We start from the raw sequence: 26,939 nt of genomic DNA, 5'->3' as shown, positions 1-26,939 counted from the left end.
AAAGAGACTGAAAGCTGACATTCTTTTCGAAGACCAGAAAGAAAGAAAATTGTGTGGCTCCTGGCTTTCTGCCACAAATTCTCAGTCCTGTTGTGGGTGTGTTCAAGACCTTCAAGCACTGGACTTGAATCCATGGGGGATAAAGGAGATCATGGTTCCTAGAGGAAAGAAAACTGGAAAGGAGGTACTTTAGTTACCTAGTGCTGCTATAACAGAAATACCACAAACGGATGGCTTTAACAAAGAGAAATTTATTCTCTCACAGTCTAGAAGGCTAGAAGTCCAAATTCAGGGCATCAGCTCAGGGTAAGGCTTTTTTTCTCTGTCAGCTCTGGAGGAAGGTCCTTGTCATCAGGTTAACCCTACTCTAGGAGCTTCTCAGCACAGGGACCCTGGTCCAAAGGACGTGTGCTCCTGGCTCTACTTTCTTGGTGCTATGAGGTCCCTTATGTCTCTCTGCTGGCTTCTCTCTTTTATACCTCAAAAGAGATTGACTTAAGACACACCTCATCCTGTAGATTGGGTTCTGCCTCATTAACATAACTGCAGCTAACCCCACCTCATTAACATCATAGAGGTAGGATTTACAACACATAGGAAAATCACACCAGATGACAAAATGGTAGACAACTGCACAATACTGGGCATCATGGACTAGCCAAGTTAACACAAATTTTGGCGGGGGACACAATTCAGTCAATAGCAGGAGGATCTTCAATCATTGATTCGGTGTAGGAAGGTAGATGATTCCCTTTTGCTCTGAAAGGAAAAGAGGTTTTAGTTAGATATGACATTTTGGTTGCCAGTTTCCTTATCGCTCAAAAAAAAAAAAAATGCAATAGTTCAGCAAAATCTGAGGAGCAGGCATTGACATTTATAGTCTGCTTTGTCAAGATTCTCTTAGAACATGACAAGTTTTAACTGAAATTCACAAACTCCACAAATAAAAAAACAGGAACTCACAGTCTGTATCGCTCTTGAGAGAGGTACAGCATTATAAAAATAAAAATAAAACTTTTTTTTTTTTTGCTTCAGCATTTATTATTTATTGGATTGAGATTAGTTCTGTGTAAGTAAAACATTAATGACCCACCAGGTCTGAGTTGATTTTCTAGTAATGAGGTTGGTTTTTCTTTGATCTAATAACATGCTTTGGTACATTATCCCCTGAATTGGAGCTGGAGTCTATGTCTATGAAGCAAAGCCAAGCTCCTGGCCCATAGTGGGCTCAAGTCCATGATCAGTCTCATCAACATTATGCTGTCACCAACTTAAGCAACTAGTAAAGCCAGAGGGGGGAAATAACCTTATAAGACTAGGTAGTAAACTCTGACAGCAGGGATCCTGTCTATCTTTTCCACTGCTATATCCCAGCACCCAATACAGTGCCTGGAACATCCCATTGCTGTCAAGTCGATTCCAACTCATAGTGACCCTATAGGAGCGTAGAGCTGCCCCACAGGGTATCCAAGGAGCGGCTGGTGGATTTGAACTGTCAACCTTTTGGCTAGCAGCCTGAGCTCTTAAACACTGCACCACCAGGGTTCCAACCCTATACATAGTAAAAAAAAATATATAGGTATTTAATATTTATATTTATTGAAGGAATTAAATTTTTCCCAAGGTATCATGAACCTATATACCTCCCATTTCTCCTCCCACTTTTCCTTACCAACAGTCCCATTTTCCAAAGGTATTCACTCAAACACTTCAGGTTTTAAAAAATTAATTTAGAAGGAAAAAGGCTGTCATATGATTGCAGTAGAAAAATGGCTAATATCTTGAAACAAAGTACAAAATTCCCTCAGAAGTCAACAGTAATTCATTATAAGGATATGGTTTGGAAAGAGACAAATCAAGATCACTGTAGCTTCCCTGACCCAACTTCTAGGAGGGCGGTTGACCTGGACAGGAGTTGCACTACTTCATTGAGTCAGGCATCACCTATGAACACAGACCACTCTCTTTACAAACCTTATTGGTGACGTGAGTTCCCTATATGGTGGGAGAAATGTCCCAGTCCCTTCTGTGATCCCACAGTAAGGGCCAACCCATATCTAAGTGAAGGTCAGAGTGGCAGGTGCAGAAAATAAAACTCTTTGGAACTGTAGGAAAGAGACATCTTCAGCCCCCTATGATCCCTCCACATGCCTCTCACCTCGGTGCCGTCTTTTCCAGGCTAGGATGCCAACTCCAGCCAAGACAATGACGAGGACAATGGACCCAGAGATGGCTTTCATCACCAGAGGGATAATTTCCAATTCTGAAATCAAGCAAATGAAGAAAAACCCACAATCCCTTGCCCCTTCTATGTTAACTTTCATGCACTTGTGTTCCTGTGACTATCAGAAAATCCAACGCTATTTTTCTTTTGTGGCCTCACAGCTCCTGAGTAGGGTGATAATCTAAAACAGCGGTTTTCAAAGTATGGTCCAAAGGCCCCAAGGAGTCTCTGAGACCCTTTTAGGGAATCCATGAGGTCTAAGTCATGATTTGCCTTTTTTAATTTCAATCTCTCATGTGTGTACAGTGGAGTTTTCCAGAGGCTATATGACGCGATAATGTCATCACTCTGACGACTAGTGGAATGTGTGCCTCTGTCTCTTGTGTTTTAAAAATTTCTTATTTTTAAATTTGTGATATGATAGACAGCAACACACACATACCCGTATATAAAACCCACATACACAAAAGCTCTTTGGAATCCTCAATAATTTTTAAGAGCATAAAGGAGCCCTGAGATGCAATAGTCCGAGAACCACTGATTTAAAATACCCATTCTAAAGCCAGCTATGGGAATGCAGTGATCGGTCCTCCCTTTCCTCAGCAGGCAGCAGGGCTTCCTGCTTCCCCATTTTTCTCAATATTACTTCCCTGACAGAGTGCCACAACCTCTGTCCTTACCTCTGGGGACCTGAAGAACCATGTGGAGGTCACAGTGCTCCACGTGACAGGAGTAAATATTGCTGTCCTGAGAATCTATCTCAATTGATATCCATGTCTGATAGGTTCCATCCCCACTGGGAAGAATGTCTCCATAATCAATTTCTTGGATAATTTCTTCCCCATTTTTCATCCAGGTCATGGAAATCTCTGGGGGGTAAAAACCATGAGCTCTGCAGAAGAGAGTTGTAATCCCTGGAGAAGTTTCTTTGCGATTTACTTTGATCAGTGGGGGCTCTAAAAAGAAGAAGCTAGAGTTAAATAGAAGTATCTTACGTACTGAGCACATGATATTAGAACTTGGGAACTGGGTTTCCCAATTAATTTTCTTCACTGCAGGAACAACTAAAACTAAGAATGATCCAGAACCCAGGTTCATCAACAAAAACAAAGCTATTTATTGTGCACTATCTACTAGGGCTGTGTGCCTAGGCATGAAAAATGTGGAGTTCAGCTATGCTCTGTCCTCTAAGAGGGGTGGGAGGGAAAGCCTATAGCTCTGAGTATTTGGAAAATATGCTGGGATCGCTTATTGTTAACGTTTGAAACACCTTTTATGAGTCATAGAGAAAGAAAACTGAGCTATATGTGTAACTGTTGCTGATAATTAATTCAGCACCAGAATGAAGATTAAAACTCAGCACTCCTAGTTCCCAAGTCTGTGCTTAGTGTAAATAAATAACAGCCATCTCACCCCAGCTTTGGCTTCAAATTGCTTGTACCCTTGGGCTGACACTTCGGTAGCTGTCACTGGACACAAACATATGTAATGGATGATGTTGTCCTTGTGCCTTTGAAAGGGCTACAGGGATTCATATCAGAGCGGGGCTCCAGCAGTGAACAAGGATTGTGGATTCAAGACCTTGCTTTCTCTTGACCGCTCAATTAATTTCTCAGATGGTGCTGTCCTTCATGTTTCCTGCTGAAATTGGGTCACATCCAAATGTCAGCCCAACAGAGCCCAACGGCACTATCTGGGGCAACAGTTTCCTGCTCATTTCTAAGACTCACCTCCTCACTCCCACCTCACTATCAGCCACTTCTGACACTGGGAACAGTTGTCCATCTCAACAATACTTTCCTTGTTTTATTTCTGAGGCATGAAACTTAGCAATAGAGAAGACTTTCAACATTATAAATAAAATATAAATGCCGCTGGGAGAGGCTTTTTCTGCCAGTGCTTGTAAGAAATTGATTCCGGGTCCTTTTCTGAGAGTAAGTTTTGACTGAAGGGTTGAGACTCTATTAGGACTGATGGCAGTCAGAGAGACTTGGCAGGGGGAGCAGATACACTAAAGTCAGACTTCCCACACTTCACAGGTACCGAGGTTCCCCCTCTTTCTCTGAAGAGCTCCTCACACCCAGAGAGAATCAACAGGATTAGCTTTAGCCCTCAAATCCCATTTCATAGAAACTTTGTCCCAGTTTCTCTACATTCTTCCCAGTGCTGGATTCACCAAGAGCAGCAGGCTAAGCAACTAGGGCATTCCTTTATCTGCAGTTAAAGTTCTGACAACTCATCAAGATCAGGAACTGGAGACTTATATGACCCCCCTTCATATCTGCCTAACTTCAGCCTAAAATGTCACAGTTATTAAGGGTCCTTGTTATGGATTGGATTGTGTCCCCCCAAAATGTGTGTCAACCTGGCTAGGCCATGATTCCCAGTATTGTGTGATTGTCCACCATTTTGTGATCTGATATGATTTTCCTATGTGTTGTAAATTCTATCTCTATGATGTTAATGAGGTAGGATTAGAGGCAGTTATGTTAATGAGTCAGGATTCAATCTATAGGATTAAGTTGTATCTTGAGTCAATCTCTTTTGAGATATAAAAGAGAGAATCCAGCAGAGAAGGGACCTCCTACTACCAAGAAAACAGAGCCGGGAGTGGAGCATGTCCTTTGGGCCCAGGGTCCCTGTGCTGATAGGCTCCTAGACCAGGGGAAGACTGATAACAAGTCCTCCAGAGCCCATAGAGGGAGGAAGCCTTCCCCTAGAGTTGGTACCCTGAATTCAGACTTCTAGCCTCCTAAACTGTGAGAGAATAAACTTCTGTTTGTTAAAGCCATCCACTTGTATTTCTGCTATAGCAGCACTAGATAACTTAGACAGTCCCGTACAACCCCAAGTGGCCATAGATTTTAACCAGATCCCAAGCTGTCAAGGGCTCCTTATCTGGGAACAATTACAAAATTTGTGTGTGAATGGAGGTTTATAGTTTTACAAAGTGCTTTCACATACATTGTGTCACATTAATTTCTGGGAGGTACACATTGTCACACCTATTTATTTTACTCAGGACTGTTGAATTTTTTGGCCCAACATCTATTAGCCCCACTTTTTCTGATAACAGCAAGCCCATCACCACCACCATCACACACACACGTTTTGGAAAATTATTCCAACTTCATTCCAACATGTGCTTCTGTTGAGTTAGCAATCTTAATCCTCTCAGCCAAATATAGCCTGAAGTGTGTGTACCGGCTACTCTCTCTTAGCCACCCCAGATCTAGTCTCTGCCCTTCTGGGCCTTTTGTACTCATCACATTGCCCCTCCAGTGCTCCCTTGCCTCCTAGCTTCCAGTTGGTATTTCTGTTATAGCAGCACTAGACACCTAAGTCATTTCGTATTAACTGAAAGTTGACCAATTGAATCATATAGGAAATGTATAAGAGTAGCACTTTACTGAAAGGAATCTCATTATAAATCCTTTAGTAAAGCTAAGATCCTGTGTAGTCCTTTTAAGTCCAGATTTTCAGTCATCCTGGTACTGTGTGAGCCTTTAGTTACGAAACAACTTCTAAGAATTGCCCCACCTCCCAAATTATTTCCCAACTTATCATTGGCAGGAAAGGGAAGGATCTGCCTTACTGGATATCCCCAAAAGGAGGTGTCCTTGGAGGTATTCCTCTCTGTCAAGACAAGCAGAATTGCTGAATCTTGTCACAATGCTGACCGAAAGCAACTAAGGTAAGTTTTCACAGTAAGTCTTATTATTATTTTTTTTTTAATTAAAGAGATGGATTTTAGGATAGGGCGAATATAATAGTTATATATAACTTCTTCTAGAATATAATCTAGAGGAAGTTATGTATAAAGCCAAGGGTGCTGGGGATGGGGGAAAGTGTTCTCTCTTTTACCTGTCCTTTGTAGGGTATCTTTCCCATACTCCAGGAATCTCTTTAACCAGGCAATACATTCTGTTTCCAGCCAATTCTTTTGATATTGTAACTCATGCCGGTTGGCCTCCCATGCCCACTTGGTGATTTGAGCCACACTGTCTACGGCTGTCCAGGAGAGAGTGTCTTTTTGGAAGGTGATGAAATCCTGTCCATCATACGCATATTGGAGAAATCCTGTGGTGCTGCCATCCTCCAGCAACTCACAGCCAATCATTCTCTGGTAAGTGTGAAACCCTGCAACAGGCCAGGAAGAGGCTTACACAGGGATAGAGGAGGTGGGAAAAGTAGTAAGGCCAGGGCATGTAGGCTTCTCTGCCCCAGAATACATCACCTCACAAGGCTATCATGGCATTGTGGAGCCTCCAAGAGGTTCCTGTTACATAAGCCCTACCTATCAATGGATATTTGGCAGAGTATCTACTGTATGTCAGAGGAACATGATAATTCCTCCCTTGGGGAGTTACCCCATAATGGGAATGGTTAAATGATAAACTTTGTGGTTACTATGAGTGATAGCCAAAAGGTTGGTGAATCAAACCCACTGGCTCCACAGGAGAAAGATCTGGCAATCTGCTTCCATAAAGATTACAGCCTTGGAAACCCTGTGGGGGTAGTTCTACTCTGTCCTATAGGGTTGCTATAAGTCAGAATCAACTCAACACACCTAACAACAACATGGGTTCCGTGGGGGAGGGAGAGCTCTGCAGGAGCCAGAAATACCTGGGAAAATTAACATAGTAAGCCTGAATGGGGATGCGACAGGGACTATGGGGGGCAAGAGCTCCTGGGGAAGAGACAGACAATTCAGAAGATACATAGGGCAGATGGTAGACACTAAACTCAAGCAACCATGTTCCAGGCTTTGCCAAAAGCCACAGAGTGTGGAATTCAGTGACTCCTGCAGACACTGGCTGTCAGCCCAGGGCCTTCCCTGGAGGGGTGGGGGCTCATGAGAGAAAGCACTCATCTCTGCTGCATTTACCACCTGAGTGATTGTAACGACTCTGCAGGTGCTTCAGCTCCACCCGGAACGTCTGCTGCCAGCCCCTCAGCAGCTGGGTGTACCTCTCCCAGTGATCGGGCGCAAGGTTCTCCGCCATCCATGGGGCCCGGGGCTCCTTCTTCCGAGTGACGCTGTCATATGTGGTGATAGGGTGAGAGTCCACATAGCCAACTGAAATAAATTCAGGGATCCCATGGCCAGGATCCGAAACACCCAGGCGAAAATATCTCAGAGAATGAGTCCCTGGGAGGCAAGCAAAGAAAGAAGATATGAGAGTCACTCACAGAGGACTAAAATCCATAAACTGTATTCCATGGAGTTACCATATCAGGGCTCCGTGTCCAGCTGGATCCAAGACCAACAGGCCCCAACTCTCGTTTTCCTTTTACAGAATGACAGAGCCCCAGGCATTAGGACGCAGAAAGGGCTTTACAACTCTAGCCCACTTTGAACTTTTTTCCTTTGGGCTTGAAAGCCTTGGTTAGTATGAAATTTTACAGATAATCTCAATTTGCAAGTAAAGCACAGAACAGAGTGCTGCTCAGTTCTGTGGAGGAAGGGTCGCAGTGGGCTCCCTGCTGGCAGAGCTGTCGCTGAGAAAGTGTTCAGAAACTCTGACGGCCTGAGACCCCTGATAACTCTTTTTTTTTTTTTGGCTTTAACAGAGAGAAATTTATTTCTTCCCAGTAAAGTAGGCTAAAAGTCCAAATTCAAGGCGTCAGTTTCAGGGGGAGGCTTTCTGTCTTTGTCGGCCCTCATCAATCTTCCCCTGGTCTAGGAGCATCTGTGCACAGGGTCCCCAGGTCCAAAGGACACACTTTGCTCCCAGCACTGCTTTCTTGGTGGTATGAGATCCCCCAAATCTCTGCTTGCTTCCCTTTCCTTTTTTTAATTTTTTAAAATAATTTTTATTGAGCTTTAAGTGAATGTTTACAAATCAAGTCAGTCTGTCACATATAAGCTTATATACACCTTACTCCATACTCCCACTTACTCTCCCCCTAATGAGTCAGCCCGCTCCCTCCTTCCAGTCTCTCCTTTCGTGACAATTTTGCCAGTTTCTAACCCTCTCTACCCTCCTATCTCCCCTCCAGACAGGAGATGCCAACACAGTCTCAAGTGTCCACCTGATACAAGTAGCTCACTCTTCGTCAGCATCTCTCTCCAACCCATTGTCCAGTCCCTTCCATGTCTGATGAGTTGTCTTTGGGAATGGTTCCTGTCCTGGGCCAACAGAAGGTTTGGGGACCATGACCGCCGGGATTCCTGTAGTCTCAGTCAGACCATTAAGTCTGGTCTTTTTATGCGAATTTGGGGTCTGCATCCCACTGATCTCCTGCTCCCTCAGGGGTTCTCTGTTGTGCTCTCTGTCAGGGCAGTCATTGGTTGTGGCCGGGCACCATCTAGTTCTTCTGGTCTCAGGATGATGTAGGTCTCTGGTTCATGTGGCCCTTTCTGTCTCTTGGGCTCATAGTTATCTTGTGACCTTGGTGTTCCTCATTCTCCTTTGATCCAGGTGGGTTGAGACCAATTGATGCATCCTAGATGGCCGCTTGTTAGCATTTAAGACCCCAGACGCCACATTTCAAAGTGGGATGCAGAATGTTTTCATAATAGAATTATTTTGCCAATTGACTTAGAAGTCCCCTTAAGCCATAGTCCCCAAACCCTCGCCCTTGCTCCGCAGACCTTTGAAGCATTCAGTTTATCCCGGAAACTTCTTTGCTTTTGGTCCAGTCCAGTTGAGCTGACCTTCCGTGTATTGAGTATTGTCCTTCCCTTCACCTAAAGTAGTTCTTATCTACTAACTAATCAGTAAATAACCCTCTCCCACCTTCCCTCCCTCCCCAAAACCCTGATAACTCTTTATTTTACCAAAGGAGCCTTGTTGGCACGGTGGTTAAGTGCTCAGCTGCTAACCAAAAGGTTTGAACCCACCAGCCACTCTGCAGGAAAAAGATGTGGCAGCCTGATTCCATAAAGATTTACAGACTTGGAGAAGCCCTATGGGGCAGTTCTACTCTGTCCTATAGGGTCGCTATGAGTTGGAATCGACTCGACGGCAACAGGTATGGGTTATTTTACCAAAGAGGGTTCTGGATGGATCAGTGAGCTCCCTCCAGCCCCAACCTCTGTGCACATGTGCACACACACCCCCACACGCACACAGACACGCGCATGTGCACAGACAGGCACAGACACACCAGGCCAGTCAGAGTGAGAACTAGCATAAGGACTCAGGCCTCCTGAGGGGGGAAAAAAACCCTAAAAGCACAGTGCTTTTCCCATTATGCCAAACCACCTCCATCAACCATGTTCTTATTCTTTTCCTATTTGTCCTCTGGCCAAGTATCACTTTTAAAGATTGTGACAAATGCTAGAAGTTGAAAGTAAACTAAGGTGCCCAGCGACTATTACTGAATGTTTTGATCAAGGATTCAATACATGGATCCTGATCAAAACGGGGACTACGTGGAACAGAATTTCAATTTCTTATGGAATCTAGACTTTCTGGAACCAGTTGAGACTGAAGGAAGCTGTGAATCTATTGCCCTGAGTAATCTTTAAGCCCTGCACCAAGACTATCCCCTAAAGTCATCTTTGAACCAAACAGCTTAGCTTGATTAGTAAAGAATGTTTGCCTTGAGCATTGTGCTCTTTTAAAGAATTGTCCATATGAGATCAAGCTGACAACAGTAACTCCAAAGCACAGATAAGAAGTTTTAGGCCAGTGGGTCTAAGTTAATGGTGGTACAATAATTTGGGAAGAGATCGTGAGAACAGTGACACAATGTGAAGAATGCCACCAGTGTCACTGTACATGTAGAAATTGTTGCATGGATGGATGTATGTTTTTGCTGTGTGTATTTCTACCAAAAAAAAAAAAACTAAAATGAAACCAAATCGTTTGACCCTTTCTGCCACTCCCACACAGAATTTCTCTCAGTTCATCTAACTGAGCTCACAGTCTCGGGAGAGACAGGCAAGGCAGTTTCAAAGCAGTGTGATGAGTGTAGTGGTAGGGCTAGCACATAAAAAAAAAAAAAAAGAAACCCTCCAAATTCCCATTCTTTGCCTCATAAATGATTAACTGAACTGCCTACCCCACTGATCAACCAGAAACAAAATGCTTGTTAACCAAACTTTGATGAAGCTTCTCTCCTTTCCTCAAGTCCCTCAACTTCGACCCACTCTCAGCCTAAGTCAACATACTCCCCTCTTTAAGCACGCCCAGACACCCCCCCATAAGCTGACCTCAGCATAAAACATTCTTATTCACTATCTGATGATGTCACCCACTCATCCCAGCCCCCTACACCTGGGTTTTTTTCTACCCTTGTTTATTTTCATCTCTGTAAAAAGAAAATGCTTTTTCCCTAACTCTTTGAGACACTGGCAGATCTTATGGTGGGAATGGTTTCCTTTTTGTAGTAGGTTCTCCCCCCACCCCCACCCACTATTACAATAATCTCTTATCTTTTCCCTTTTTTCTTTCTAACTAAAGCTTCTCCCTGTCAAAGTCAGGATTTGTTTTTTATTTGACAGGAAGATGGACCAAAGGAAGAGGCCTGCGCAAGCTCAAGCAGCCTTGACTCATTTGGGCAGCGATCTCCAGGTTCCTGGGTACCTGTACTATGACCTAGAGTGGAGGAACAGACTCAGGGAGCACAGCCCCTTGGCTTTGTGGGCTCCTTGCTCTGCGGGGAGGGATGCAGACACAGGAAGGCCAGATGGGGGGCCTCTAAGGTGTGGGGCCACATCCAGGACTTCTCTTGCCTGTATGAAAGGGCTGTACTAGATGCCACTTCCCCAAAGTCCTTCCAGATAGCCCAAACCAATGCTGCTGTCCCCCTTTGGATCTCTTCAAGCACTTGGGTCCTCTGATGTAGCCCTTGTCACTGTAGAGAACCTTGGACAGGTGTCAGTCTTCTGTTCTCCAGAAAAGAAATGACACTCACTCTTTCCTCTTCATTTGTAAATACACACTTCAGAAAAAAGTAAAAATTTAGAAACTAATTTGCTTAAAAAATGATTAGGTTAGCTTTTGTGCAAGCAAGACTGTATTTTTCTTTTCTTTAAAACTGTGAAAGAATTCATAATATTTAGGCTGCATTTAGGAGTGCCCGCGTGGCACAAATGGTTAAGTGCCAAAAAGCTGATGGTTCGAACCTACCCAGAGGTGCCTCGGAAGATAGGCCTGGCTATCTGCTTCCAAAAGATCCCAGCCTCGAAAACCCCATGTAGCAGATCTACTCTGCACATCTAGGGCTGCCATGATCTGAAGAGACTCAACAGCAACTAACAAGAACAAAAAGGCTGCCTTTTAGAATTGACCACCCCAAGGCCAAAGCACTCTTACCTTAACTACTAGGGGAGACAGGATTCCTGAGAGTGAACCAGGCCTGCTGGGGCCTCTTCTGACTGATTGTACCAGTTCTGTAAAACCAGTATAAGTGCCCCTCCCTTCCTGCTTCTCGAGCAGTGTTCAGAGAAGGGGACCCAGCCCCATGTGCTCCCTCCCTGGAGGTTTGTATCCTGCTTGTCAGCTGCAACACTGAGCAAGATGGAGGCTGGGCTTCCCCTGTACTGCTTTGACCTTTTACCTCTCCCTTTCCATCCCTTGGAGCCCTGGCAGTGCAGAGGTTAAGAGCTTGGCTGCTAACCAAGAGGTTGGAGGTTCAAGTTCACCCAAAGGCACCTTGGAAGAAGGCCTGGCAATCTACTTCCAAAAAATCGGCCATTGTAAATCCTATGGAGCACAGTTTACTCTGACACACATGGGGTAACCATGAGTTGGGATCCATTCCATGGCAACTTGTTTTTTTCCCTTGCCTGGGGGGTTGGGAGGTGGTGCAACAGAAGTCTCTGAGATTGGTTATGAAAGTCTCCTTCACAAAAGTGCTGGTTCTTACGGAAACAAGAGCTAGGGATTGAGGGATAAGCACTAGTTCTGTCCTAAAAGTTATATTCTGCTTTCTATTCTATTTATCTCTCCTTATCTTCTACCTACTTCTCCATCCTAAGGCACTTAAAATCTGGGACTTAGCTTTTTTTCCTCTGTATTTCCTGCAAGGCCTAGCACAGCAAGTTTTGCACAATGTAGGGACTTTCATGTAAAAAAAAAAAATTTTTTTTGTGGTTTAAATTTTAACAAAGATTTTATTTGGGAGTAAACCAAATTACTGCAGCAAGAAAGCCCAGCATTTAAGAGGAGATACCAAGGACTTTGATTTGAGAAAGATAGTGTTTCCATTTTGAAGAACTTTGAGGATGTTTGTTGGGTTAAAAGGAATAGGATCTGGAAAGTTGTCATTTAAACAAAGGTGGGCCCTTTCGAAGGGGAACAAGTTTATGATTGGGCCACATGTCCTTTCTTTCATTTGTGTACTGTTCTTGGCTTTACTGTAATGAAGTCTCAAGAGAATATGGGTTTAGAAAATACCAGTTAAGTAAGATTTATGTGATCAAAGGCCACAGGCTTCAGTGTGGATTTTACCTCAACATAAAGAAAACAAAAGTCCTCACAACTGGACCGATAAGCAACTTCATGATGAATGGAGAAAAGATTGAAGTTGTCAAAGATTTCATTTTACTTGGATCTACAATCAACACCCATGGAAGCAGCAGTCAAGAAATCAAAAGATTCATTGCATTGGGCAAATCTGCTGCAAAAGACCTGTTTAAAGTGTTAAAAAGATGTTACCCTGTAGACTAAGGTGCACCTGACTCAAGCCATGGTGTTTTCAATCGCTTCATATGCATGCAGAAGCTGGCTGATGAATAAGAAAAACTGAAGAATTGATGTCTTTGAATTGTGGTGTTGGTGAAGAATATTGAATATACCATGGACTGCAAAAGAATGAACAAATCTGTCTTGGAAGAAGTATAACCAGAATGCTCCTTAGAAGCAAGGATGGCAAGACTTCATCTCACAAAGTTTGGACATGTTATCAGGAGAGATCAGTCCCTGGAGAAGGACATCATGCTTGGTAAAACAGAGGGTCAGTGAAAAAGAGGCAGACCCTCAGTGAGATAGATTGGCATGGTGGCTGCAACAATGGGCTCAAGCATAACAACAATTGGCATAAGCATAACAACGCAGGACTGGACAGTGTTTTGCTCTGTTGTACATAGTGTCGCTCTAAGTCAGAACCAACTTGATGGCACCTAACAACAATAACAACAAGGTTTATAGAGGGAAGAAAGTTGGAACTTCATGACTATATGATGAATTAATTGCAGTCGAAACACTTTATTTCTCTGCTTTGAAATAATAAAATATACTGGGATGAATATGAATTTATTTAAGTTGGAACTTACACCTTAAAAAATATTTTTTTATTTAAAAAGAAGGCTGATAAATGGGGAGCAGAACTGAAATCTAATTGACATCTAATCTGGAGTTTGCAAAAGGTATATATGCTTGAATCAGCAACCAATTTTGAACAGTTCTATTTCTCTACATCTGGAAAGGTTTTGTGGCTACTCTGTAGATACGCAACATTCATTTTCAGTTTCTTAATATCCATTCATATATTCAACAAATATGTGAGTGCCTCCTCCATGCCAGCCACTATTTTAGGCCCCTGGCACAAACAAACAAAACAGATAAAATGTCTGACCTTAGGGAGCTTAGTGGGAGGAGGGGCAGAAGGCAGACAAAAAATATATATATTACACACATACACGCACCTTTATATACATGCATATGTTTTATGGAAACCCTGGTGGTATAGTGGTTAAGTGCTACAGCTGTTAACCAAAAGGTCAGCAGTTCGAATCCACCTGCCACTCTTTGGAAAACTGATGGGGCAGTTCTACTCTGTCCTATAGGGTTGCTACGAGCCAGAATTAACTCGATGGCAATGGGTTTGGTGGGTTTTTTTTTTGGTCAGCAGTTCGAATCCACCTGGCACTCTTTGGAAAACTGATGGGGCCGTTCTACTCTGTCCTATCTCTGTCCTATAGGGTTGCTACAAGCCAGAATTAACTCGATGGCAATGGGTTTGGTGGTTTTTTTTTTTTAGTATGTTATATATATATAATATGTATATACATGTATACAAACAAAACCAGTTGCCATCAAGTTGATTCCAACTCATGGCAACCAAGTGTATAAGAATAGATCAATTAGCAGCTAGAATGTCAATTATTTGTACCACCCAGAAAAAAACAAAACGAAACCTGTTGCCATCGAGTCAATTCCGACTCATTGTGCCACCCAGAGACTCCTATATATAATACATAATTATAGAGCCCTGGTGTTGCAGTGGTTAAGAGTTCGGCTGCTAACCAAAAGGTTGGCAGTTTGAATCCACAAGCCACTCATTGGAAACCCAATGGGGTAGTTCTACTCTGTCCTACAGGGTCAGTATGAGTCAAAATCAACTCGACAGCAATGGGTTTGGTTTTGGTTTTATCTTATATATGGAGTCCTTGGGTGGTGCAAACAGTTAATATGCTCAGCTGCGAACCAAAAGGTCAAAGGTTTGGGTACATCCAGAGGTGCCTCGGAAGAAAGTCCTGGCAATTTACTTCCAAAAAATCTGCCATTGCAAACCCCATGGAATGCAGTTATACTCTGACACACATGGGATCATCATGAGTTGGAATCAACTTGACAGCAACTGGTTGATTATCTTACATGTTATATATTATATAATGTATATAATAAATATGTAAATAAATGTATGTAATAAATATCTACAAAGTCAGCTGAAAAGAAGAACGGGCAGCACAATTTTAAAGCAGTGGTTCGGGAAGGCCTCCTGAGAAGGTGACTTCTGAACAAGTACCTGCAGGGATGAGGGGCTCTGCAGATATCTGGGACAGCTGTCCCAGCAGGGGGAACAACACAAAGGCCCTAATGAAAGAACACACCTGCCATGTTCTAACGTCCTGTGGCTGCAACAGAGGGAGTGAAGGGAAAAGGAATAGGTAGGAACAGCTCCCAAAGTTATTCATAGGAGAGAAAACCTCACAGAAAGCAGATTCCAGCCAAACGATGGAGTGAGTAGAAAGAAGGATGAAAAAAGATGCTGAGTTACTGAGCTAAGCTGGATTGGTAAAGAGCTTCCCTTGGAAACTGGGAGTTCCTTTTATGACCTCTGGGTCTATATTCCTGGTAGAGGGCAGCAAGCAAAAAGAGTATTAACAACTTGGGGCATTACTGCCTGATGGGGAGATTTATTCCAGGTATCACTGGTGTCACCTCCAAACATAATATTTACAATTCATATAATTTTGCTTTCTTATAAAAATAGAACTTCATACAAGTCTGCATTATCTAGAGTTTATAAGAGGTAGATAAAGAGAACTATGGTCTGTTGACAGTGCTATCCAAGTGTAGTATAATGTCCTTTTCTCCAGTCTCAAGATCAGTCTAATTCCTGATCTCAGAGTAGTTGTTCTCCACCAGCCAGCCCTGACTGCAAAGGCTGCTCTGCCCCTACAGGCTGGACTCCATCTGCCCATCATCTGTCTGCCTATCTCTTGTACAGCCATGGCATGGCTCTGCTCCAGGACATCACGGTCTTCTCCTTTCCTTTTGCCATGGGCCCAGTTACCCATCTGGCACCCCCACAGATACAAGTCGTGTTTGCTCCTTAGTTGGACTTTCAAAATGCTACCTCGGCTGTGATGGTGAATCAGATGTCAGATGTTAAATCAGCAACTTGAACAGGAAAGATGGGGACAAGTCCATGGTACTCTGTCTCCCGCATGGCACCTTGTTGTTGTTGTTGCATGCAATTGAGTTCATTCCAACTCATAGTGACCCTATAGGACAGAGTAGAACTATTCCCATAGGGTTTAATCTTTAAGAGAGCAGATCACCTGGTCTTTTCTCCCATGGGGTGGCTGGTAAGTTCTAACCATCAGCCCTTTGGTTAGCAGCCAAGCGCTGTAACAATTGCACCAACAGGGCTCCTTCATAGCACCTGAGACCTAATCATTTATATCCTACCACAATATGTTGCCGATGTTCAGGTTTCTAGTATCATTGTTTAGGTTAAATCCCTTGAAAAGGCTGATAAGTGACCATTTTTGACCTATAAAAAAGGCAATTTCATATGATTCAATCTAATAGTCTAATTCTTATTTCAATAATTATGAATTTAGGTTTCTCTCCCCCTTTCCATGAACAGAGTGTCAGGATCACCTCACTTAATGAACTTACATCTACAATTTACAATTCGGTCTTCTGTCCAGGTCAGTTGAGCTGCTTCTCTCAGGGCGTTTGCTCCTCTGTTTCCTTACTGACATTGCTGGAGAGCCTGAACAACACAGTCAAATAGTTCTTAGACCAGGTGCAGTGGCTACTTTATTTCTAGATGATGTTCTCTTTAACCTTAGATTATGTCAATTGGGCCATTTTTATGTAAGGCTGTGAAAGTCACTGACTTATAAAATAATTGGTAAAGCCATTCCAAAAAAAAGTAAACCCACTGCTGTTGAGTCAATTCTGACTCATAGCGACCCTATGGGACAGGGTAGAACTGCCCTATAGGGTTTCCAAGGAGAGGCTGGTGGACTTAAACTGCCAACCTTTTGGTTAGCAGCTGAGCTGTTAACCACTGAGTCACCAGGGCTCAATTAGAGAAATGTAAATCAAAACTACAGTGAGATACCATCTTATCTCAACAATATTGACACTGATAAGAAACAGAAAATAATAAATGTTGGAGAGGTTGTGGGGAGATTGCTGGTGGGAATATAAAATGGTGCAACCACTATGGAAAACCATACAGCACCTCCTTGAAAAGCTAGAAATAGAAATATCATATGATGCAGCAATCTCACTCCTAGTAACACATTCTAGAGAATAACAGCTTGCATGACTAGACATATGCACATCCATGTTCATTGCTGCACTATTCACAATAGCAAAAAGATAGAAACAACCTAAGTGTCCATCAACAGATGAATGGACAAACAAATGATGGTACATACACACAGTGGAATCCTGCACAAGGATAAAGAACAATGATGAATCCAGGAAACATCTCACAACATGGATGAATCTGGTTAGCAGTATGCTGAATGAAATAAATCAATCACGAAAGGACAAATACTGTATGAGACCACTGTTATAAAAACTCAAGAAAAGGTTTACACACAGAAAAAAACTTCTTTGATGGTTACAAGGGTGCAGAAGGATGGAGAGGGCAAATCACCAACTAGATAGTAGACAAGTACCAACTTCGATGAAGGGAAAGACAACACACAATATAGGGAAAGTCAGCACAACTTGACCAAGGCATAGTCATAGAAGTTTCCTAGACACATCCAAACACCTCGAGGGACTGAGTTGCTGGGGCTGAGGATGTGGACCACAGTCTCAGGGGACACTTAGGTCAACCGGCATAGTATAGTTCGGAAAGAAAACGTTCTACATCCTACTTTGGTAATTAGTGTCTGGGGTCTTAAAAGCTTGCGAGTGGCCATCTAAGATACATCTATTGGTCCCATCGCATCTGCAGCAAAGAAGAATGAAGAAAACCAAAGAAAGACACAAGGAAAATATTACCCCAAAGGACTAAAAGACCACATGAACCACAGCCTCCACCAGCCTGAGCCCAGAAGTACTAGATGGCACCCGGCTACCACCACCAACTGTTCTGACAGGGATCACAACAGAGGGTCCCAGACAGAGTGGGAGAAAAACGTAGAACAAAACTCAAATACACACACACAAAAAAAGGCCAGACTTACTGGTCTGAGACACTGGGGGAACCTCTGAGAATATGGCCACCAGACACCCTGCTAACTCAGAACTGAAGCCACTCCTGAAGCCCGCTTTTCAGGCAAAGATTAGATAGGTCTATAAAACAAACAGTAACACATGTGAGGAAAGTGCTTCTTGGTTCAATATATGAGTCCAAATGGGCAACTCCTGCCCAGGGGCAAAATGATAAGACAGGAAATCTTGACAAATGGACACGGAGAACGCAGGGTGGAAAGGCGGAGAGTGTTGTCACATTGTGGGAATTGTAACTGATGTTACAAAACAGTATGTGTATAAATTTTTGAATGAGAAACTGACAAGTTGTAAACTTTCACCTAAACCACAATAACATAAAATAATTGGTATTTTCAGTCACTCATCTATTGGGGCAACTTATATTTATTGAGTTTCTACAATGTACAAGGAATTGTGAGGCAGTGTCAGGAAGAGAAAAAGAGATACCAGTCCTTTCTCCTAGGAACATATATTTGGGAACTATAGCAAGTACCATAAATAAATACAATGCCATAACACATGGCAGCAAGAAGTAAGCACCACATAAGAGGCACTGATGGAGTACTCAGGCAGCTCAGAGGAGAGAGAGCTGGCTCACATGCAAGGATCCAGAAATGCCAAGGAAAAGGTGGTAGATCACTTGGGTCTTTGAAAGAGCCACGAAGAGCAGCAGCGTCTTAATCACAACCATTAGAACTGCATTTATTTATTGAGCACCACCATGCTAAGCCCTTGATAAACATGGGCTTCATTTACTCCTCACAACAACCCTTAGAGTTGGTCTTATAATCCCCATTTCACAGACAGACAGTAGGTGAGAGAGATTAATTGCCCAAAATCATCCTTAGAATTTGCCAGTGGAGGAGCCAGGAATCACACTCTGATCTCTCAAATGGGAAGCCTGCCAGCCTTAGACTACCCAACCTGCCCTAGTGTGGTAGCACCTCCCCCACCCAGACTTCTGGCCCTTGGACCATCGTTGTCAAGGATGACTCGTTGTCCCCAATTTCCCAGTTGTGGGGGGCCCAGGCTTCAGACCTTCTTACAGGTAGCAGTGGGTCCTGACTGGATAACCAGGTTAATGAAGTCCCCATTATTTCTTGGTCCTCCCAAGTAGCCCAATGCCTTGTTGTCGTTGTTGTTAGGTGCCGTCGAGTCGGTTCCGACTCATAGCAACCCTATGCACAACAGAACGAACACTGCCCAGTCCTGAGCCATCCTTACAATCGTTGTTATGCTTCAGCTCATTGTTGCAGCCACTGTGTCAATCCACCTCGTTGAGGGTCTTCCTCTTTTCTGCTGACCCTGTACTCTGCCAGGCATGATGTCTTTCTCCAGGGACTGATCCCTCCTGAAACATGTCCAAAGTATGTAAGACGCAGTCTCGCCATCCTTGCCTCTAAGGAGCATTCTGGCTGCACTTCTTCTAAGATAGATTTGTTCGTTCTTTTGGCAGTCCATGGTATATTCAATATTCTTCACCAACACCACAATTCAAAGGCGTCAACTTTTCTTCAGTCTTCCTTATTCATTGTCCAGCTTTCACATGCATATGATGTGATTAAAAATACCATGGCTTGGGTCAGGCGCACCTTAGTCTTCAGGGTGACATCTTTGCTCTTCAACACTTTGAAGAGGTCCTTTGCAGCAGATTTGCCCAATGCAATGCATCTTTTGATTTCTTGACTGCTGCTTCCATGGCTGTTGATCGTGGATCCAAGTAAACTGAAATCCTTGACAACTTCAATCTTTTCTCCATTTATCACGATGTTGTTCATTGGTCCAGTTGTGAGGATTTTTGTTTTCTTTATGTTGAGGTGCAATCCATACTGAAGGCTGTGGTCTTTGATCTTCATTAGTAAGTGCTTCAAGTCCTCTTCACTGTCAGCAAGTAAGGTTGTGTCATCTGCATAACGCAGGTTGTTAATGAGTCTTCCTCCAATCCTGATGCCCGGTTCTTCTTCACATAGTCCAGCTTCTTGGATTATTTGTTCAGCATACAGATTAAATAGGTATGGTGAAAGAATACAACCCTGACGCACACCTTTCCTGACTTTAAACCAATCAGTATCCCCTTGTTCTGTCCAAACAACTGCCTCTTGATCTATGTAAAGGTTCCTCATGAGCACAATTAAGTGTTCTGGAATTCCCATTCTTCGCAGTGTTATCCATAGTTTGTTATGATCCACACAGTCGAATGCCTTTGCATAGTCAATAAAACACAGGTAAACATCCTTCTGGTATTCTCTGCTTTCTGCCAGGATCCATCTGACATCAGCAATGATATCCCTGTTTCCACGTCCTCTTCTGAAATCGGCCTGAATTTCTGGCAGTTCCTGTCAATATACTGTTGCAGCTGTTTTTGAATGATCTTCAGCAAAATTTTGCTTGCATGTGATATTAATGCCTTAATATGATTAAAATGATTATGATCCCTGGGAACTACTCTTCGGAATTCCAGGCATTGTGGGAATGAGAAGGAGACGATGATATTTTTAGTTAAAAGGACCTCTGGGCATATTTCAACCGTACAGTGATGTAGATAGCCTACGTGCAGTAAAAACTGTTAGGGCCCCTTCCTCCTATCCCCCAACACTATCAATGGCCTAAAACCGCTGGATCCGACAGTCTGACTTTTCCGCTACTTTTTTGAGGCTACTCTTTTGAAGCTTCTCCTTTTGTATAGGCCTTATTCTTTTCTGAATTTCCAGGAGGCACAGCCCTAGCTGCAAGGGGTACAGCAACGAACCAATCAAAGCCCCAGCCCTCTGAGCTAATTTCTCAAAGGGAGATTGACAATAAATATATAATACAAGGTCCAAAAAAAAAAAAAAAACAAACAAACCCATTGCCGTCAAGGAGCTTCCAACTCATAATGACCCTATAGGACAGAGTAGAACTGCCCCATAGAGTTTCCAAGGAGCGCCTGGCAAATTCAAACTGCCAACCTCTTGGTTAGTAGCTGTAGCTCTTAACCACTACACCATCAGGGTTTCCAATACAATGTCAGGTGCTAAGAAAGCTTATGAAGAAAAATAAAGCAGAGAAAGGGGATACAGTATGAAGAGGGCTGCACTTTTATATAGGGAAACCAGGAAGGCCTCTCTGAGAAGGTGGTGTTTGAGCAGAGATATGAATAGAGTGAAGAAGAACTTTCTGGACAGAACAATCTCAGGACAGTACATACTTGGTGAATTTGAGGAATAACCCTGGTGGTGTAGTGGCTAAGTGCTACGGCCACTAACCAAGAGGTCAGCGGTTCGAATCTGCCAGGCGGTCCTTGGAAACTCTATGGGGCAGTTCTACTCTGTCCTACAGGGTCGCTATGAGTCAGAATCGACTCGACAGCAGTGGGTTTGGTTTTTTTTTTAAGGAGACTACTGTAGGGCCTGTTAGTTTCTTGAAGAATGAATGAATGATTTCCAGTGGATTTTTTTCTCAGTAGACTTCGTACACAATGATGACCATATGTCTCCTAGTTCCCGGAAGAATCCCAATTTCATTTTTTTTTTGAGTGATTAATTGTCACTGTAACAAAATGTTGGTTTTATATGTATAATTTTGAAAGGTTTTCCATAATAAATATAAATTCGGATGTAAGAAAGAATGCCCTTTGTCATCTATCTCAATCTGGATTTTATAAAATAAAAGTGTTTGTAACAGTCATGTGTGTGATCTTTAACCTAGGCCCCTTCTCTCCAGTTCTTGGCAATTCTCCAGGGTAAGACGAATGCAGTCAGTGGATTTTAAGTAAGAATAGATAGACATTTCAACTAGTCAGAAAAAAATCTACCAATTACTTAAAAGTTCTTGAATTTAAATGCATTCAGTGTGAACCAAGTTAGGGTCTTAGGGGAGTGAAACATTGTCTTGGAGAAATTTCTACCGCGTCTACCTTGGTAACAGCTCCATGGAAACAGACTAGAGTCGTTGTCAGGGCTAATAAAGTTTATAGCAAATGCTCATATTTCTCACGTTAACTCTTTGAACTCAAGGTCATTTCTAAGCAGATAATCTGCAAGTTTGCATTTTAACACTAGGCAAGTTTGCAGCTTAGAAGGCTTAGTCACCATCAGTCCTTGTCTGCGAAGGACTCTACCATTCATGAAGCAGATTGATACAGCAGATTGATTCAGCAGACTGATTCATCCACAAAATTCGAATAATAGCATGAGACTGACCTTGGTTATTTCAAGATTAAACGCACAAACCACATATGGCTAGGCAAGAGAAATCCTGTGCATGCCTCCCCCCCAACCCCCATTACACCCACCCCCATTACCAGTTCAGTTTCACACAGGCTAAAATGAAGAACAAGATGAGTTGTAAAAGCACAAAACCTTTTTTTTTTTTTTAAGTACAAATTCTCTAACTACGGTAAACCACAGCTGGGAACTTGCCGTTGTCATTTCTGGCCAAGCTCTCTATGGCTTATAGTCACAGAACCTTCAATTTCTCAGGAAGATTATTACTTCAGAACAAAAATCCACTCAGCAAGCATGTGTAACTGCCTATTGTACACAACACACGGCACACAACAACTGTACACTAGGTCCAAACCAAAACAAACCCGTTGCCATTGAGTCAATTCTGACTCACAACGAACCTATAGGACAGAGTAGAACTGCTCCATCAGGTTTCTCAGGAACGGCTGGTGGACTCAAACTGTGGACCTTTTGTTTAGCAGTGGTAGCTCTTAACCACTGTGCCACCAGGGCTCTGTATACTAGGTAACAAACAAACAAACAAAAATCCACCAAACCCATTGCTATTGGGTCAATTCCAACTCATAGCAACCCTAGAGGACAGAGTAGAACTGCCCCGTAGGGTTTCCAAGGAGTACCTGGTAGATTCGAACTGCCAACTTTTAGGTTAGCAGAGGTAGCGCTTAACCACTACACCACCAGGGTTTAGTGCTAGGGAAATAAAGAAGAGAAAAATGAGAGGTGTCTCTCTGCCTTCAGAGAGATCCAAGTCTTGAAGGGAAGGTTTTTGTAAATAGAAAATTATAAAACTGTGAACAGGGGCTAGGGAGGATGAAGAAAACAGCAGTCAACCATAGGCTATGGAGTCGATAAAAAGGACACAATAGAAGTGATATTGGTGTTATCTTGACATTCCCTGAAGTTGTGACCCCAAACATTCTGGAATCCTCTCCCTGGATTTCCTGTATAGCAACAGCATAGAAGCTCCTACTCGGAGTAAGCACTAGGCACACATATCAAGTAGACTAAGTCTGTTTTCACAGCCCTGAAACCTTGGGAATTCTCAGTCAGGGTCCTAGCAGGAAATAGCCTTTGCCCAAGGTGGGTTGCTTTAAAAAGACCTCAGTGAAAGGACTCCTTGCAGAGACATGGGCAAAGTTAAGGGAATAAACAAGAGATTTTTTTTTTTTTAATGAAGTACCAAGAGACAAACAACTGTGGGAAGGGTTACTCAGGGAAAGCTATATTGGAAAGGGACACAGCTACTGGCAGAAACATTACAGAAAGAGAGGAAAGAGCAAGAAAGAAATATCCCAGCCTCTCTTTCCTCCCTGTTCTCTCTCTCCTCTCAGCATCTCCCATTGGCTGAACCCAAACAGATCAGCCAGTAAGAGGCTGGGTGATGCATTCTGTAGCAGTCAGCCTCCCAGGACACAGAGCAAGACAGACATCGTGTCTGAGGAGTCAAAAGGAGAATAACCCGTACAAAGTGACCTTAACCTACCCTTTATAATTTGCTAATTTTATTTCTCATTCCATCAATTATCAAAGTACCAAGTGTCCATGTTCAGAGGCATTGTGATACTGTGGAAAAGCCATGGATTGAGGGCCAGAACACCTGGGTTCTACTTCAGACTCTACTATGTGAGCTTTGTCAACCTCTCTAGACGTAGGTTTCCTCATCTTTAAGTGGGGATATTTTCTTAGCCTAGCACAAACGGTCAGTGAGAACATCACAGGAGAGAGTATGTTTAGGGGCTATCATTGTCATAATATTGGAGTTCTTTGAGGATCATATGCAGACAATATAAAAGCTTTTTAACTTTTGGAAAGGAGAATATCACCCTTTACCTTCCTCCTCCCTCCCTCTTTCTATCCTCTGTCTGTTACTTTTACCTCCAATCTTTCCCATTTCTGCCTTGAATGGTGGGGCTTTCTGGATTACATTTCAATAGAAGCAGGGACTATGTCTGTCCTGTTCACTGTCATACTCCCAAAAGTGCCTCACACATAGCAGATCATCAATCAATATTTGTGGAGTTAATACATGAGTGATTTGGAGGAGCTCCTTCATGTCATGTTCCTAAGTCATCACCAGTGGTGGCGGCCCAGTCCGACTTTTGAACTAAAAAAAAAAAAAACCAAACCTGTTGCTGCCGAGTAGATTCCGACTCATAGCAACCCTACAGGACAGAGTAGAACTGCCCCATAGGGTTTCCAAGGAGCGGCTGGCAGATTCGAACCGCCAATCTTTCGGTTAGCAACAGAACTCTCAACCACTGCGCCACCAGGGCTCCGAACACTGCCAGCCAATCCCCCTGGGATGCCAGCCCCCAGCTGGGAGAGCAGTTACCTAGGGCACAGAAGCCTGGTGCTTACAGTCTACGGACCTTTTCTTGTATTTGGGGCAACAGAAGGCATTTGTCTCCCCAGTGATGTGGGGCCCTTAAACAATGAAAAGTTCCTCTTTCTACTCGATCAATATTTCTTACACCCGGAAATAAATCCAGTGCTATGATTTTATCTTTCTTGAATCTTTTGTTACAGTCAGGGCTGGTGGTGAGGAGGAAAAGGATAAATAAACCTGAACAATGGACTGCTCCCCTGTTCAATGCCCCTGAAACCTTGACCATAACCCTGTGATGCTCATTAAGCTCCACAAGAGGAGAAAGAAAAGTAAAAGAAAGAACATGAGCAGAAAGCAGGAGCCATGCTCAGGGGGAAAGTGAGAAAGTTTCTCAGGAGGGTCTTTCCAGAATGGCTACCAGCCCCTCAGAAGATGAGTGATACCAAAATCCTACCGCCGTAAACTAGAAAACTGTTCGGCTAGTCCATCGCTCCTACACGTCGTGAGCTAAATAAATACACTTTTCTGCCCCTGGCTTCTTCGTTATTTCACTATGAGCTTCAGGAAGAAACGCTGGTCCTCCTAGGCTGTTTCTGCTTTGCACTTATTTAGGAGCAAAGAGAACCTGGGATACTCACGAGCATCGCTGTGCTTCACCATTAATACAACGATGAGAGGCAACAGGAGCACCATCAGTCTCCCTCAGGACTCTTTCCAGATTCTTTCAACCAACTGACTAGCCCCTGAAGATCCTTTCGAGAATCTACACTCCACCCCCTCCTGGGTGATTTAGTAACTGAGCAACACCCAGAGCCCCCATCCAATAAGAACAGGGAAAATATTAATTGTCATCAGTTGCCAGGTAAAACAGAGACACAAAACGAAAGCACCGTCGCCTTCCGTGGTAAATTGCAACCCTTTGTTGATCTCGCCTACCGCTTGCTCCTTTTGTTGTGCTTGCCTTGACTCTTTTCCCAACTTTTAAATATTTATGGAGCACAATTATGTGCAAGGCACAGGGAATACAAAGATTAATACCTGGCCCCTCAAGAGCTCAAGTTGCTGCCTTTGCTTCTTTCCTTGACCTTAGATTTTGCCCAAAAGCTTCACGCAAAGTTCCCAGGGCTTGGAACTCCCCGCTCTGGCTTCCTACAGTGCTATAGTCCATACGTTTGGTACAGCACTTATCACCTGAGATTTTTCTGTAATTTTTAGTTTACGTCTTTGATGCTGCTCCAGCACCCGGCACAATAAACTCAAAAAATGCTTGTTGAATAAAGGAGAGCGAGAAGAAAAGATTCCAAGGGGCAGCCACTTGCCTTGTATAATTACCAGTGGGGAAACCCCCAGGATCAGGCAGCGACTAGCTGTCATAAGGAGCCATAACGAGGTGAAAAACCTCAGCCTGTTTGCCCAGGGAGCTGGGGAACAGGCCCAGACAGGAAAGAGGAAGTAGAGGCCAACGACGAGATGAACAGAGGCGTGGCCCTGAGGCAGACCAAGGTCGGGCTGGGGTCAGACTTGAACTTGCATCCCAGCTACTTGACCTTGGGCAGAATCCCAAACTGAGCTGTGGAACTATTGTGGAACAAAGAACTAGTTTGGCCTTTTGTCCTTGGTTTCTGAAAATAACTCTTGTAATTCTCCAGCAATCAAAGCGCCTCTTTGTTTTCTAAAATAGCCAGGCAACACTTAAATATGTGTAAATGAGTAGGGGCTACCTAGGCTCTACCCCGGCAGCAAACCTCAGAAAGAAAAGGGGCATGATGGAGTGAATCATACATTTTTAAAAATATTTTATTTTGTTGTTGTTTTTGAGAATATACACAGCAAAAACACACACCATTTCAAGTTTCTACATGTACAGTTCAGTGACAATGATTACATTCTTCGAGTTGTGCAACCATTCTCACCTTCCTTTTTTGAGTTGTTCCTGTCCATTAGCATAAACTCACTGCCAGCGAAGGTTCCCATCTAATTTTTCAAGTTGGTGTTGTTAATTTGATCCCATATAAATAGATCTTAAAAGAGCATAATGCTCAAGGCAGACATTTTTTACTAGTTATGCTAAACTATTGTTTGGTTTTAAGAAGACTTCAGGGAATTTTTTTGGTTTAAGGTTTAAAGATTGTTTTAGGGCAATAGTTTCAGGGATTCATGCAGCCTCCAGGGCTCCAGAAAGTCTGAATTTCATTAGAATTTGAAATCCTGCTCTATATTTTACCCCTTTCAGTTAAGATTCTTCTACAGAACCTTTTGATCAAAATGTTCAGTAATGTTAACTGGGCACCATTCTGTTCTTCTGGTCTCATGGCAAAGGAAGCAGTTGTTCATGGAGGCAATTAGCCACACATCCCATTTCTATCACACATATTCATTGATCATGCATATGTATCAAGGCTCCATCCATGCATATTCATTAAGGCCCCAATGACTTTCTCTTTGGGGTTTCCTGAATTGGTGAGAACATCTACATATGGGAGAAGGTGTGGCACACCCTTAGGGACAATGGA

General features: G+C 43.1%; 1 protein-coding gene across 3 annotated transcripts; it reads right to left on the bottom strand.

Moving 5' to 3' along the window:
- Nucleotides 1-231: 231 nt before the first annotated feature.
- LOC126066906 (major histocompatibility complex class I-related gene protein) lies at nt 232-25,195 on the bottom strand. 3 transcript variants are annotated; one of them, XM_049868327.1, is made up of 6 exons: nt 25,065-25,195; nt 7,113-7,376; nt 6,089-6,364; nt 2,905-3,180; nt 2,159-2,263; nt 232-759 (listed from the first exon to the last, which is right to left on the bottom strand). In XM_049868327.1, the coding sequence occupies exons 1-6, from the start codon at nt 25,117-25,119 to the stop codon at nt 719-721; spliced, it is 1,017 nt and encodes a 338-aa protein (XP_049724284.1). In that variant the 5' UTR covers nt 25,120-25,195; the 3' UTR covers nt 232-718. The 3 variants fall into 3 exon arrangements, with proteins under 3 accessions (XP_049724284.1, XP_049724285.1, XP_049724286.1); XM_049868328.1 differs by having other exon boundaries at nt 7,116-7,376; XM_049868329.1 differs by lacking the exon at nt 6,089-6,364 and having other exon boundaries at nt 7,116-7,376.
- Nucleotides 25,196-26,939: the final 1,744 nt, after the last annotated feature.

The sequence above is a fragment of the Elephas maximus genome, chromosome 24 (assembly GCF_024166365.1).
Source record: "Elephas maximus indicus isolate mEleMax1 chromosome 24, mEleMax1 primary haplotype, whole genome shotgun sequence".
NCBI classification, from domain to species: Eukaryota; Metazoa; Chordata; class Mammalia; order Proboscidea; family Elephantidae; genus Elephas; species Elephas maximus.
The sequence above is the reverse complement of the archived record's forward strand: the minus strand, read 5'-3'. Positions and strand labels throughout refer to the sequence as shown.

Coding starts and splice junctions, on each gene's coding strand:
- LOC126066906 (XM_049868327.1), bottom strand. CDS start 25,119: ATGGTGCTCCTGTTGCCTCTCATCGTTGTATTAATGGTGAAGCACAGC. Junction 7,377..25,064: donor GGTGAAGCACAGCGATGCTC/GTGAGTATCCCA, acceptor CTTGCCTCCCAG/GGACTCATTCTCTGAGATAT. Junction 6,365..7,112: donor TCGTTACAATCACTCAGGTG/GTAAATGCAGCA, acceptor GGCCTGTTGCAG/GGTTTCACACTTACCAGAGA.